Source organism: Elephantulus edwardii, unplaced genomic scaffold (genome assembly GCF_000299155.1).
Source record: "Elephantulus edwardii isolate Elephantulus edwardi_28Jun2011 unplaced genomic scaffold, EleEdw1.0 scaffold00217, whole genome shotgun sequence".
In the NCBI taxonomy this organism is placed as follows: Eukaryota; Metazoa; Chordata; class Mammalia; order Macroscelidea; family Macroscelididae; genus Elephantulus; species Elephantulus edwardii.
The window spans coordinates 4,364,378-4,379,311 of record NW_006399967.1 but is presented as its reverse complement, the minus strand read 5'-3'; the positions used below and the strand labels follow the sequence as shown (position 1 = coordinate 4,379,311).

Below are 14,934 nucleotides of genomic sequence, written 5' to 3'. Positions count from 1 at the left end.
AACACTCTTGGCACCAGCAGCCAGGAAATTAAAAGACTTATTGCAATGGGAAAGTCTGCTGTTAGGGACCTCTCTAAAGTGCTGAAGAGCAACGGTGTGTCTCAGGCCATGGTCTTCGCGATCACTTGTTATGCGTCAGAGAGCTGGACAATGACCAGGGAGGATAGAAGGAGAATTGATGCCTTTGAGCTTTGGTGTTGGAGAAGAGTGCTGAGGGTACCATGGACTGCTAAGAAAACAAACAGATTCATCCTGAGAGGGTTAAACTGGGCTGCTCCTTGGAGGCAAGGATTCTGAAACTTCATTTGACCAAGGTATCTTGGTCATGTTGTAAGCGACCAGCCCTTGGAGGAGGACATCATGCTTGGGAGGGTGAAGGGTAGGTGCAGGAGGGGAACGCCCTCTGGGAGGTGTACTGATTCAGTGACTGGGGTAAATCAGGATGAGTGTGTAGGAGACAATGAGATTGGCACAGGACAGAGCAGAGTTCAGAGCTGTTGCACATAGGGTCGCGACTTGACAGCACATAACAACAAAAACAATAACAAGGGAGACTAGTGTTTCATCTGGAGGAACATTCTTCCACTTTGTACATTACTCTTTGCCAGTTTGCTATACTGAGCTAATCTGGGTTTGCTGTGATGCTGAACCTTGTACCATTTGGGTATCAAATTCTATAATGGTATCCCAAGTTGTAAAACAGGTTTGGAAGGAGTGGCATCCACTTCCTAAACCACATGCCTCTGGAAAACCTATGAACTTGGAGAAATGACAAAAGTAATGGAAAGGCTTTAGGAATTTCGTTCATAGGGTCACTATGAGTCGTGCTCGACTCAACAACAATCAACAACACATTCCTTTTAAACTGTTCTTTCCCTCATCTGTTTGAATGCAGTGTACATTATTTATCTCCTCTTTTCTCAGTTTTCCACCAAACCCCATGTCAGTCCTATTTTACAACAGTGGCACTATGCAGTATTTTTCCTTTTGTGACTGAGATATTTCATTCAGCCAAATGTCATTTAGGGTCACCCACTTTGTAAAATATATCATGAGTTCCTTGTTTTTCAAATATATCACAGCTTCTCTATCCATTCTTTTATTGATGGACACTTGGGTTGCTTCCATCCCTTTGCTATTGTGAACCATACAGGCGGTTATGGTTTCTTTAGGGTAAATTCCAAGTAGTGGAATTGCTGGGTCAAATGGTATTTCTATTTGCAACTTTTTGAGAAAGCGCGATACAACCTTCCATAGTTGTTGCACCATTTTACACTCCCACCAACAGTGAATAAAGGTTCTAGTTTCTCCACAACCTCACCAGCATTTGATGTTTGCTACTCTGTTGAATTTTGCACACACTTTAGTCTTAAACTGACAACATTGCTCTTAGAACTTTGGAGAGGTCCTTGACAGCAGATTTCCCAAACGTAACACATCTTTAGATTTCCTGACTACTAGCATGGACGGTGCTCCCAGTAAGATAAAATCATTGACAATTCAACCTCTTCTCTCTCTGTCATGATGTTGCCTTAAAGGTCCAGTGGTGAGGATTTCTGTTTACTTGAAGTTGAGATATAATTCAGATTGAAGGCTGTAGATTTTGATCTTCTGTAGCAAATGCTTCAAGTCTGCTTCACCTATGCAAGCAAGGCTGTGCCATCTGCATAATGCGGTTTGCTGATGAGTCTTCCTCCAGTTCTGGTGCCACATTCTTCTGCAGAGCCCAGCTTCTGGCTTTGGAGGCAGGCTCTCTGTGGGCAGAACTTGATACCACCACACCATCACAACTCTTGGGGCGTTTGACTCAAATCTTCATTGCGCTGCTCCTTGTACATCAGAAGGAACTACAACTGGGTCTCGCACCATCTCCCCATAACTGCTAAATGGAACAGTAATCAAGACGGCTTGAGTGTCTCAGAACAATTCACCTGCTTTCTTTTCAGGTGCCAGTTCTTTTTTGTGCTTTTGTTATCCATTTACTGTTGTAAGATTCCTTAATAGGTCTTAAGTCCACCAATATGATTTGTAACATTTAATCAAATAAAAGAATCATGTTTTGAAAGTAAGTAAACACTGCAAGCCAAAAAGAAAGACATCAACCATAAAAAAGAAGAGTCCAGCTTCCCAAATTATTTGCTCAGCACACAGACTGAATAGGTATGTAGAAAGGATACAACCCTGACACATTTTTCCTGACTTTAAACTGTGCAGTGTTCCCTCAGTCTGCTCACACAACTGCTTCTTGTTCGAGGTGTAGGTTTTACATGCATACAATTCAGTGTTCTGGGATTCCCATTCTTCTCAATGTCAGTTGTGACTGGTTATGATGTAGTAAGATTCCTTTGCATAGTTGATAAAACACGACATCTTTCTAGTATTCTCTGCTTTCAGCTAAGAGTTAGCTGATATTAGCAATGAGAGCCCTCATTCCACAGCCTCTGACGAATCCAGCTTGAAGCCAAGGCTTTACGTACATGTGTATTAATCATATCTCTCCCACTGGAAAGACGCTGACACAGAGGACAACAATGGAATCAAAAAGCCCAGAATCCCAGCACATATGACTGCAGCTCAAGCAGTGCTCAGAGAGCCCCAGGCATCATGCATCGTGGCCCACTCTCTAGCAGGCCTGCACGACTGGACACTGCCCGGGAGAGACTGCCTTCTTCATCCCTCGGGGCAGATGGTGCACTGCAACTCCCAGAGAGGTGGCCTCCTAGACGACACTCAGAGCTCCCTGCTTAAAGGAAGTGTCCAACTAATAACCATAGGCAACTAGAAAATGAAAGTAAGCTGGGTCCCAACGCTGCCCCCGCAGAGGACGACCCTGGGCGGGACACGCGGTAAGTTGACCTGAGTCCCTGTACTCTTCCCCCTCAAGTCAAAGTGTTAAAACTGCTCCCTACTCAGGACCCTGGTTCCGCCCCAGCCACACTCACCTTCCGGGCCCAGCCAAGCAGGACGGTGTTGTACATGCTGAGTGTGAGTGGCCGCCGTCGCCGGCCATGCTGGGTGACCAGCACGTGGTGGGCCAAGGACACGTTGTCTGTGTGCAGGCAGCACTCGAGGAAGGCCAGGAGCTTCTGCTGCTGGCCTGTGAGCTGGGTCTCCGGGGCCCCGTCGGCCGGCTTTTGAGACTCCTCCCGGCTAAGCTTCTGCGGGGCCTCCTGCAGTACTCGCGACAGCTGCTCTTCCCACGGGTGGACTGGGCCGCCCTGTGCCCATCGCTGCAGGCAGCTGGCCAGCTGGCCATTCTGCAGCCGAGGCTCTACCCGCAGTGGCCGTAGTGGTCGCACCTTGGCCTTCTTCTGGGCCTGGGCCTGCAGCCTCTCCTCCAGCATCTGCCTGCACTTCTGCATAATGACCTTCTCCTTGTCCAGCTTCTGGGCCCAACGGCCATGCAGCTCGGGGGTGGCCCCCTTAGCGGCCTTCCCGGGCGGCTGGGAACTGCTGCTGTTCGGTGGTCGTGCGGCCACCTTCACCCTCTTCACGGTCACTTCAGACACCGACTCGGCCTGCAGCTGCCGCACTCGTGCCTTGAGGACTGTGTGGACAGGAGAGTGGAAGTCAGAGGAGGCTTCATGACCGCCCAAGACCCTGGAGACGCCCTGTGCCAGCCTGCCGCCAACCTTACTGGTCCTGAATGTCGAATTCCATGTCTTTGCTGACCACTCCCTAATTTCTGTGCCCAGCTCCAGTGATCATTAGCCGACCATCTCTGGTGCTGGCAGCACCATACTCCCAGGAACAAGCCAAGGAGCCTGGGGTCATCAGCTCTCCCACCCCTCACCAAATCCAACAGTGCATCCTCTCAGCCTGCCCAGAGTCGCCCTCCCTACACCCCCATCACCCTCTGGGCCAGAGCAGTGTCTGTTCTCTCTATGACCACAAGAGGGTGCCCAGAGCACCCTGTGTTGTCAGCTGCGGGCTACCCTCCAACCTCTCCCACTGTCAAACAGGACCCTGCGTTCTGCTTCCTTCGCCCCCCCACCCCCTTTCCCACCGTTTCCACACCTCACCAAGCAGCCGATCTGGCCTGAGGACCTTGGCACAAGCTATCGCCCCATCCCTGGACCACCACCACGGGACTTGCACGGGACACCTGGTTCAGTCTCAACACCCCCCCATCCCATCTCCTCCTGCTCTTGTCTCCATCAGTACAGAGCCCTTAGTTCACCGGGACCTAGTACCCTGCTAGGAGTTGGCTCCCAACACGCCAGGGTCTGTGGATTGAGCAGGGCTGCACTGTTCTTGCCTTCCTGGGATGGTCCCAGGGCCACAACTTGGAGCCCCTACACATTCTAAACGGTGGAAGCAGCTAGAGCGCATGCTCTGTACTGTCTTCTCAGCATCCCCTGGCGTCAATCTCCCAAAAGGTGGTCCCACTGCACCCCCATCTCAGTGTGGTCCTTGGAAGGCTGTTCTGTCACGTGGCGTGGTGAGTGGCAGATGGCAAGCATCAGGAGGGCACAGTGGGCAGCGTGCAGGGCCCAGGGTGCAGGGTACAGCGTGGGCTCCTCCTCCAGCCAGGGGTCCTGAACTCACCTTCCAGCAGCTCTGCATGGCCCCAATCCTTCTGATGGTCTCGTTCACAAGGCCTCTGGAGGCCCAGGGTCCCCGCTCCTGTGGGAGACAAAAGAGGTGGTCATATGGACACAGAGGAAGGATCCCACACTGCCGTCTGGGCTTCACATTGGAAAGGCACCCAGAGGCCAAGCTGTAGGACAAATGGTCCCCCCAGATCAATTGGTGGCCTCGAGTGGATTCCGACTCACAGGCACCCTGCAGGACAACGTGGAACTGCCCCGGAGGCTTCCAGGCAAAAGCCACAACTGTCACATGGGGCTTATGTGGAGCGGCTGAACCGCCGACCTCCGCTAGCGACCCAATGCTGAACCACTGGGCCAGGTCAAGCGTCTTAATCCCAACGGAGAGTGACAGTTCACCAGGAGAAACCGCGAAGGGAGCGAGGTCAAGGCCAAGGCACACGGCGCGCCAGCACAGTCCCAGTGCCCACCCAGCAGGAGCAAAGGTCTCGGTCCAGAAAGCCTAAAGATCAAGGCTGCGGGGCTAGCGCGGCACCAGCCGCGGCGGCCCTGATCGCGGGCCTCCCCTGCATTACCTCGCTCGGTCCGGAGCGCGGGGCGACCCGCGGGCACCAGGACCCGGGCCAGGCCCGCCGCGCCGAGGCCGCAGCGCAGCGCCAACATGCCGCACGCCGCCAACCGCTCCGCTCCTGCGCCGCCGCAGCCGCCACTGCGCCTGCCGGAAGTTGTAGTCCCTGGGCCAGACCGGAAATCCACCTCCGGAACTACAACTCCCAGATGACTGTGGGGCTCCAGTGGCGGACATGCATGCGCAGGGGGCGCCCTCCGATTGGCTCATCCTTCAGTTCTGTTGTGGGCGGGCTGAGCTGTTTCCTGGAGAACGCGGGTTCTTCTGCTATCGTCGTGGGGGTGATCATCTTGCGCTCTTTTAAGAGCTGGTTAGCTGATAATTAGGATTCCGTTCTGTGACTTAGACATTCTGTCGGGCACTGTCACCGGTCCAGCTGAAACCTGGGGGTAATGACTATTGCCCACTACATACAGCGTGGGCATTTCAGGATGCGCGTCTGTCCTGGCTTCCTGGCCGTGTCCCTCGTCCACTCCGTTTTTCCTGCTAATCCCTAGGCCTCTGGGCCTGAGAGGTTTAGGTAAAGTGGGTGTCTGTTCTGCTCCAAGAAGATTAGTAATGAGACCATAGAGCATTGATCGGGGGCCCAGGCTCCCAGGGCTGACGCAGAGCAGAGGTCGACGGAGGCCAAGCAGGCAGCGCTGATCCCGAGGACAGGAGGGAGCCCTGGGGTCCCCCGGGGTCGGTGATGGGCGCGCCGCCGATATGGCTGCCACTTGCCCACAGGTGCGAGGCCTGGGCCCCCGGGTCCACGGCAGGGCGGGCCAAGTGCAGGAGCCTCCTGGACGCCAGGTCTGGCTGGTGACATTCCAGACGCAGCCGCCCCCGCAGGCCTGGGCGACGTGATGCCACCAACTCGGAATGTTTTCGACAGATTGCTGCGCCTGCCTGAGCCGACCGGCACGCCCCAAGGCGCCAGGCCGTGACTGAGACCAGCCTCTTCCTGCTGGCCCCTGGATGGATCAGCCTCACACTTCCTGGACCCTAACCCACAGCACGACTTCTCAGTTCTCCCACAGTTTCTGAAGCCACAGCTTTCTCATCTGGAGAGGGCATGAGACACCCTCGTCCTGCCAGTTTCCACAGAGCTGGTTCCCTAAGCCTAGCATAGAGGAAGGTGTCCTCCTGATGAGCTCAACCTGGGGGCTGCGCTGGCCAGTCTAAACTCCTGAGATCAGGACTGACCTTTCTCTTTCTCATCCTACCCTGTCTCAGTTTTATGTTGGTAAACATCATATATGCCATTTTAACTCTTTTCCGTGAACAATTCCATAACATTCACCGTCTTGCCCAGTCCCACGTCATTTTCATCACGCCTGGCAGCAACGGGCTCATCGTGTGGCTTTTCTAGACCAGGGTGGGATGGCATAAAGGACACAATCCAACTAGAAAGCAAGATGTCATTACAAAGACAGGGAAGACGAAAACAGACCAAAATGGGGATCAAAAAAGGCTCCAAAGCTTGCACTGGAATGAAAAGAAGCCAAAGCAAGGGGAAAGCAAGCTGAACAGGAGCTTGCAAAGGACACCTTGAGGAGACAAACGGAGCTCCAAGAGCCTAGTGGATAAAGACCTGTATTGCCAGCCCAAAGGCACAGGGTTCAAATCCACATGCTGCTCCACAGGAGAACAGTCTCCCCCGTGCAATTGACTGCCTCTGGCAACCCTCTAGAGGGTCAGCTATGCATTGGTTCCAGCTCACTGGAACATAACAACAGAAAAGGCAAAGCAAAACATTATAACAAAATACGCAAGGAGCTAAAGTTAGCAAACAAAAGGGAAGAACAGGCTTGGCATTTCTCAAGCTGGAAAACCGGAAGAACAAATTGCATCATCGAGTTGCAACACTGAAGGATTCCATGGGCAAAATCCTGAGTGATGCAGGAAACATGGAAAGGAGAAGGTTGACATTGAGCCGTTTCAGATAGTAGCATATGATCAAGAACCAGTGGGGATGAGGATGCAGTCCACCTGCACTGAAGGCATTATAAAAACAAACAAACAAAACCCAAAACAATCAAAGACCCCAGGAATTGATACCACTGACATGTTTTAGGTCAGGGAACAGGTGCAACCCTGGACGTGCTCACCAATATCTGTCAATAAATATGGACAACAACTACCTGGCCAACTGACTGGAAGAGATCCCATTCCAAAAAAGGGTGATCCTACAGACTGTGGAAACTATTGAACAAAACCATAGCTCCGTGTCACATACTTCGGACCCATGGCCAGAAGGGACCAGTCCTTGGAAAAGGACATCATGCTTGGAAGGGTGGAGGGTCAGCTCAGGAGAGGAAGATCCAGGAGGAGATGAATTGATTCAGTGGCTAGAGAAATGGGATTAGGTCTGTCAGCAGCATTCAGAACTAATGCACAAAGGGTCACTATGAGTTGCAGGCAACTCGATGGCACACACAGCAACAGCAAGTACAGTCTTATTGAAGAATATTAAAACATGGCAGGAGCAGTCCATTGACAGGGAGCTACTAGAAGTTCAAGGTGGATTCAGAAGAGGTCATGGCACGGGGGCTATCATTGCTGATGTCAGATGGGTGTTGGCTGAAGCAGAATGTCAGATCTGTGTCTTGATTATGCAAAGCTATTTGACTCGATTATAACAAATTATGACTAACAAGCATGGGAATCCCAGAACACTAAATTGTGCTCATGAGAAACCTGAGTTGATGTGTACCATCCAGTCAGAACCAACCCTAGCTGACCCTCCAGTGGGTTTTCAGAGGCAGCTTAATTGTATGGGAGGAGATTGCCCATCCTTCTCCTGCAGAGCAGCTGGTGGGTTCAAACCACATTCCTGCTGAACTGCAGTGTAGTTTCTCACCACTGGGCCACCAGAGCTCACTATATATGAGAAAGCTGCACACAGACTTAAAAAGTAGTTGTCCAAACAGAATAAGGGGACAATGAGTGGTTTAAAATCAGCAGAGGTGTGTATCAGGACCGTATCCTTTCACCTATTCATCTCTCATACTTTAGGCATGTTGTTAGGAGAGGCCATTCCTTGGAAAGGGACATGATACCTGGAAAGATGGAAGGTCAGCAAAAGAGAGGAAGAGCTCCAGTGAGCTAGATTGACAAGTGACTGCAGCAATGGGCTCAAGTAGGTCAGAGAGTTTTAAGATGGTAAAGGATAGAACAGGGTTCAGGTCTGTTGTTCATAGGGTTGCTATGAGCTGCATTCAGATCAATGGCACCTAACAGCAACAACAGTTCAATCTGTATGGTAAGTAAGCCATAGAGAAGCTGGACTCTGAAGAAGAATGTGCCATCAGACTTAGAGGAAGTTTCGTCAACAACCTGTATTATGCAGATGACAAACCCTTGCTTGCTGAAAGTGAGGAGGACCTGAAGCACTTATTGTGGAAGATCAAACTCTATACCCTTCAATATGGGTCACATCTTAACATCGAGGAAATGAAAACATCACCACGGGCCAACAGGCAAAATCATGGAAGATAAAGATTGGAAGTTGTCAAAGATTTCATTTTATTTGAATTCACAATCAAAACCCATGGCTGCAGCTTTGGGGAAATCTGCTTGCAAAGGTCTCTCCAAAGGGTTAAAGAGTAATGATAACAGTTTAAAGACTAAGGTGCACCTTCTCCAAGCTGCAGTATTTTCAATTGCTTCCTAAGCATCAAAGTTGGAAAATAAATAAAGAAGACTGAAGAAGAATTGATGCTTTTGAACTGTGGTGTTAGTGAAGAGTATAGACCAGCTCCATGGACTGCCGAAAGAACAAACAAATCCGTCTTGAAGGAAATACTAGCAGAGTGCTTCTTAGAGGTTAAGCTTTATCTCACATAATCTGGGAATAGTCTCAGGAGGAACCAGTCTTTGGAGAGAGACACCATGCTGGTAAAGGTAGAGGGTCAGTAAAAGAGAGGGAGAAGACCTTTCAAAGATGGATTGAGACAGTGATGGCCATGCGGGTTTCATTAAGCATGACAGCGGTCATGAGGATGTGCAGGATAGGGCAAGGCCCAGATTAATTGCTCACGGGGTTGTGCACTGGACAGTACTTAGAGGCAACACTAGCTACTGGCTTTGACTTTGGCCATGTAGCTGGGTAGGGGTGGTGTTGGGTGGCCAGAAGTCAGCTACAACTCATAGCAAGCCTACGAACAACAGATCAGAGCCCTGCATTCTCCTGTGACTTCCTCATTCTCTTGGCTGAATGGGATTATACAAATATGTCTACCATAGGGATTGGATGGCTTGCTAATAATGTAAATAGCATATTCTGGTCAACTCATCTCTGGCGAGTCAGAACTGACTCACAGCTGACCTTCCCGAAGGTTCTGGCAATCTTCTTTCACAGACACTGGTGGGTGCCAACCAGGGAGAGGCACAGCATTGGAGTTTGCTCTTTGGACGATGCATGCCACATCTGTTTCTCGTCCGTTTGTCATTTCCAGCATAATAGAGCTTGTGATTGTCTGATTAAAAATGACAATCCTGCTTCAGCTCAGCTCATTAATGCCTTGGATGTTGATCTTTATGTGTTCCATTTCATTTTTTATGACTTCCAATTTCCCTAGGTTTATGCTTCATATATTTCATGTTTCAATTATGGATGTTTGTAGCTTTTTCTCCTCATTTTGAGTCTTTCCACATTAGAAATGAAGACCAGCCACTTCCTGTCTCTGCCTTTGATCATCCCACTGGCTGTTGTCAAAGAACGCATTAAAGCACTAAAGGGTAAGGATGTCCTTTTAGAGACTAAGGTGCATGATCCAAGCCATGGTATTACTGATTGTTTTCTATGCATTGGAAAGTTGGACAATGAGTAAGGAAAATAGAAGAATTGATGCTCTTGAATTGTGGTGTTGGTGAAAGTACTGAATATCTCATGGACTGTCCCAAACAATCAAGTCTACAAAACAAAACCAAAACAATCAAGTCTGTCCTGGCGAAGTACAAGCAGGGTGCTCCTTAGAGGTGGGCACGGTGAAGCTCCAGCTCAAGTGCTTTGGGCATGTCGTGAGGAAGGGTCATCCCTCCACATGCAGGGAAAGATGAAGGGTCGGAGAGAAGAGACTCTCAACGAGAAGGGTTGGCACAGTGGTCTCTGCCATGTGGTCTCAGGCAGGTGGAGATGGTAGGGATGGTGCAGGATAGGGCAAGTGTTGTTTACGGGGTCACTGTGAGACATACTCCTCTTCGCAACAACTTAAGAAAAAATGCGGTGGTATAGGCGGTACTATGCTAATGAGGTATAGGCACATTTTCTTGGCACAGCTGCGCATGCCCAAGGGCGGCAGTACAGCTGCACATGCGTGTTCAGTACCGGTTATTGAGTTCTTCAGTCAAGGTCGGCAGGCTTACAGCTGCGTTTTCAGGAAGGTTGGAAAATGGGCCTGCTGCTTGACACCAGCTAACTCTAATAAACAGCTTAGAGGGAACTGGAGTCAGTTTAAAGACTAAGGCATACTAGACTCAAGCCGTGTTATTTTTGTTAAATGCCGTGGGTTCACCTGTGATCCACAGCGACCCTCTACACAAGAGTTCTGAACCCTGTTCTATCCTGAACGAGTTTCACTGACTCCTACACACCTACCCCCATTGCCCCAGTTACTGTCTCAGTCCATCTCATCCAGGGTCTTCCTCTCCTGCGCTGTCCCTCCACCCTTCCAAGCATGATGTTCTTCTCCAAGGACTGGTCCCTCCTGGCCACGTGCTCAAAGTATATGAGACGGACCTTCAGACTCCTTGCCTCCAAGAAGCAACCTGGTTTCGCCATCTCCAGGACAGACTTGTTTGTTCTATTGGCAGTCCGTGGAATGCTCAATACTCTTCAGCACAACTCAAAGGCATAGATTCTTCTTGTCATTCTTAGTCCTTGTCCAGCTGTCTGATGCATAGCAAGTGAATGCAAATTACCTGGATTGAGCTCATCTTAGTCTCCAGACTGACACCGTTGCTCTTCAGCACTCTGCAGAGGTCAGATTTTCCTAATGCAATTTGCCTTTATTTCCTGACTGCTGGTGCCGAGAGTGTTGCTCATGGAGCCAAGCAAGCTAACATTGTTAACAATTTCAATCACTTCTCCATCCATCATGGTTCTGCCAACTGGCACAGTGGTGAGAATTGTTGTCTTCTTGATGTTGAGCTTCAATCCATATTAAAGACTACAGTCCTCAATCTTCAGCAGCAAGCTCTTCAGGTCCTCCTCAGTTTCAGCAAGCAAGGTGTGTCATCTGCGTAACACAGGTTGCTAATGAGTCTTCCTCCAGTCTTTATGCCACATTCCTCCTCATGAAGTCCAGCCTCCTGAATGACTTGTTCCACAGAAAGATTGAACATGTATGGAGACAGGATGCATCCTGATGTTGGACCCTACAGTGTCTCCCTGCTCTGTTCTGGTGACTACTTCCTTGTCCAAGTACAGACTTCACCATACTATTTTCAGTTGAGGGACCTCTCTAAAGTACTCGAGAGCAACGGTGTCTCTCTGGAAACTAAGGTCTGTCTGATACAGGCCATGGTTTTTGCTATCACTTGTTATGCATCAGAGAGTTGGACAATGACTAGGGAGGATAGAAGCAGAATTGACGCCTTTGAGCTGTGTGCTGGAGAAGAGTATTGAATGTACCATGGACTGCCAAGAAAACAAACAGATTCGTCCTAGAAAGGGTTAAACCAGGCTACTTCTTGGAGGCAAGGATACTGGGGCTTCGTCTGACATACTTCGGACATGTTGTAAGGAGAGACAGGTCTTTAGAGAGGGACATCATGCTGGGTAGAGTGGAGGGACAGCGCAGGAGGGGAAGACCCTCTATGAGGTGGATTGATTCAGTGACTGGGGTAATCGGGATGGGTGTGTCAGAGGCAATGTGATTGGCACAGTATAGAGCAGGGTTTAGGGCTGTTGTACATGGGGTTGCTATGAGTCGCAAACGACTCGACGGCACATAACAACAATAACAACATTTTCAGTTGTTTCACAGGCTTGTGAAAGTTGGGACACTGAATAAGGAAAATCCAGGGAGAATCAGTGCCTCTGAGTTGTGGTGTTGGCGAAGAGAATGTAATATTGCGTAGATTGCCAAAGGAACAACTCTGCATTGGAGGAAATGCAGCCAGGATGCTCCTTGGAAGCAGAGGTGCTAACACTTCATCTCAGATACTTTGGGCATGTCGTCAGAAGGGACCAGCCCCCAGGAAAGCACATCGTGCTGGGAAAAGTAGTGGGTTGTGAGGGAGAGGAAGCCCCTCAGGAGATGGACTGATGCAGAGGCTGTGAGAGTGGTGCCACATGGGACAGGGCTTCATTCTGCAATACACAGCATCACTGTGGGTTGGAGCCCCGTTGATGGCACCTAACAGCAATGCCAACAAATTTGCAAATGCCAACAAAAAAATGCAAATTTCCTTACGCTTTACACCCAGCTTTCACAGGCAGGCTGGAGTCCGTTTCCACTGCTGCCGTGACTGGGCCATGGTGTCCCATGCTACTCTGAGGGGGCAGGCTGCAGCAATGGCGCCCAGTGGTGGGACTCAACCTGGGTCAGGGAAGAGTTTGAGCAGTGACATGAGGTGTGGAGAGGTCTCTTTGGGGGTTTGAATGCTCCAGAACTAGGAAAGGGGTGACGACTTCATATGGTGACCTGTAGGATAAGTCATATCCGTAAAAGCTGTCAGTGTGCTCAGCGCTGTGCTGGGGATGCATCTCCCCACCCCTGAGGGCTTGGAGGAGGGGTCTGGCTGATCCCAGCATGGTGAGTGGGAACATCCTCAAACCTACTTCATGTCCTGCACTCTGCCTATGGCCAGCCCATGGGACGCACTGTGGCTGAGGCAGGTAAGGTGCTTGCACAGGGTCCCCCAGGGACCAGTGTCACAATTCTTCAGGCAGGGAACGGATGCCCCATGTCTATAGGGGAGTTCCCATCTCACTCTTGGGGTCCTGGACTTTGGCTGCCTGCCACATCACACATAGCTCACTGGGTGGGAACGAGGGTGTCAGGAACCTCCCCCCTTCAGCCATCATGAAGGCACAGTGGCATCCAGACAGACAGGTTACACTTCCAGGAGGACCTGGTGCTTAGTGCTGCCTGGGGCCAGCATGGGCATCTGTAGGACAGGGCCAAGCCCGGTTCAGAGATGAGGTGGTGAGGCGCGAGGTGTTCATTCAGGTCTCAGCTTCTCCACCTGTCAATGACACCTCTTGGCCCAAACTCTGAAGCCTCATTCCTGGGGCACAGCTACCCCTGTACCGGGAAGGCAGGCAGGGTGAATGCTGCCCTGGGGACATCCGGGCTGAGTATGGCTGGGTGGTTCCCAGTTGGTGTCCAGCTGCAAAGGACTAGCAAATGTGGGTGCAATGAGCCACCCCATCCTGGGCTGCAGAGCAGCTATAGACTTGGCCCATTTGGGCCATCCCCTATGGCTGCCAGTTGGCCATCAGCTGTCACATGTCCACCCACATCCCATCAGGTGCCACAACATCTGTCCACACCCCTCCATCCTCCTATCGATCCCCTCCCTGGACACTGCTGCAACCGCTCCCCCTCATGGAAGCCTTACTCAGCACCCTCTCCTCTCCACGTCTCCCCTCCTCTCTCTCACAGCTGCTGTCTCCATCTCTTTCAGCTTTTGTCTTGGTATCTCTGTCTCGTGGTCTCTCTCATTTCTCTGGATCACTTGGCATCTCTCTACCTGTGTCATGCGGTCTTGTCTGTTTCGCTCTATCTCCTAGCTCTGTCTCTATCTGATTCTCCTTATCTCAGGTGTCAGAACCTCTGTCTGTCTTCCTGTCTATCTCTGACTGTTTCCCTTCCTCCCAGTGACTCTTTCAGTGTCTATTTCTGATTCTTCATCTCCCGGTCTCTGTCTCCCCATCTTTATGTTCCTGTGTCTCCCGATCTCGGTCTCCTTGTCTCTGCCTCTATCCCCCTGTCTCTCTCCCTCTGTCTCCCCCCACCACCGTCTCTCTCCCTATTGCAGGGTTGTACAATGTGGTAGGTGGAGGGAGGGAGTAAAGGAAATGAGAAAGATCTGACAGGGACATGAAAAGACAGGGTAATGGGAGGCACAGTCCAATGGTGATTAATTTTATAAAACATAATGAATGGGAATGACTATGAAACAATGTGAATGAAGAATGCTGTCACTCCCCACCCCATCTCTCTTCCTCTCTGTCTTTATCTCCCTGTCTCTCTACCTCAGTCTCTCCATCTCTGTCTCTATACCCCTGTCTCTTTGTCTCTATCCCTCCCCATCCCATCTCTCTCCCTCCATCTCTGTTTCTATTCCCCTCTCCCCCCAGTCTGTCTCTCCCTCCATTTCTCTCCATCTCTGTCTCTATCCCCCTGTCTCTATACTCTGTCTCTCTGGGTCGCTATCTGTTGCTCTCTCGGTCCCCCCTCCCCCATCTCCTGCGCTATTCCCCAGTCTGTGTCTCCTTCTAGCATCTCTCTGTCTTCCTGTCTCTCCTATCTCTGTAACCCTGTGTCTCTCTTGGGGTCCCTGGACCCGCCTCTCACTCTCACAGCCCCGCAGCCCCCGCGGCCCCAGGTCCGAGCCAATGTCGTGACTCACCATGCTCCCCGCCCCGCAAGACAAACAAACACGCGCGGGGGCAGGAGCGCGTTATTTCTGAATGGACCCCGCCCCGATACGCCATTGGTCATTCCCAACCGCTCCGCCCCCCCGGCCCCGCCCCCGGCGTCCCCACTGGCTGGCGTGGGCGGTGCGTCCAGGCGCCCCGCCCCAGCTTGCAATGGCAGAGCC

The 14,934-nt window shown here is 50.9% G+C and overlaps 2 protein-coding genes across 2 annotated transcripts in view; one reads left to right on the top strand and one right to left on the bottom strand.

Annotated features, from left to right (window-relative positions):
- The window catches only part of POLRMT (polymerase (RNA) mitochondrial (DNA directed)), a 17,467-nt gene extending 12,254 nt beyond the window's left edge, over positions 1 to 5,213 (bottom strand). The window contains exons 1-3 of the mRNA XM_006898024.1: positions 5,126 to 5,213; positions 4,549 to 4,626; positions 2,943 to 3,547 (exon numbers count right to left, since the gene is read on the bottom strand). Of these exons, the coding sequence (XP_006898086.1) occupies positions 2,943 to 3,547; positions 4,549 to 4,626; positions 5,126 to 5,213 (771 nt within the window). The remainder of the gene's footprint in view (positions 1 to 2,942; positions 3,548 to 4,548; positions 4,627 to 5,125) is intronic.
- Positions 5,214 to 6,023: 810 nt separating this feature from the next.
- Positions 6,024 to 14,934, top strand: part of FGF22 (fibroblast growth factor 22) — an 11,664-nt gene continuing 2,753 nt past the window's right edge. Inside the window, exons 1-2 of the mRNA XM_006898023.1 lie at positions 6,024 to 6,100; positions 14,696 to 14,893. Of these exons, the coding sequence (XP_006898085.1) occupies positions 6,024 to 6,100; positions 14,696 to 14,893 (275 nt within the window). The remainder of the gene's footprint in view (positions 6,101 to 14,695; positions 14,894 to 14,934) is intronic.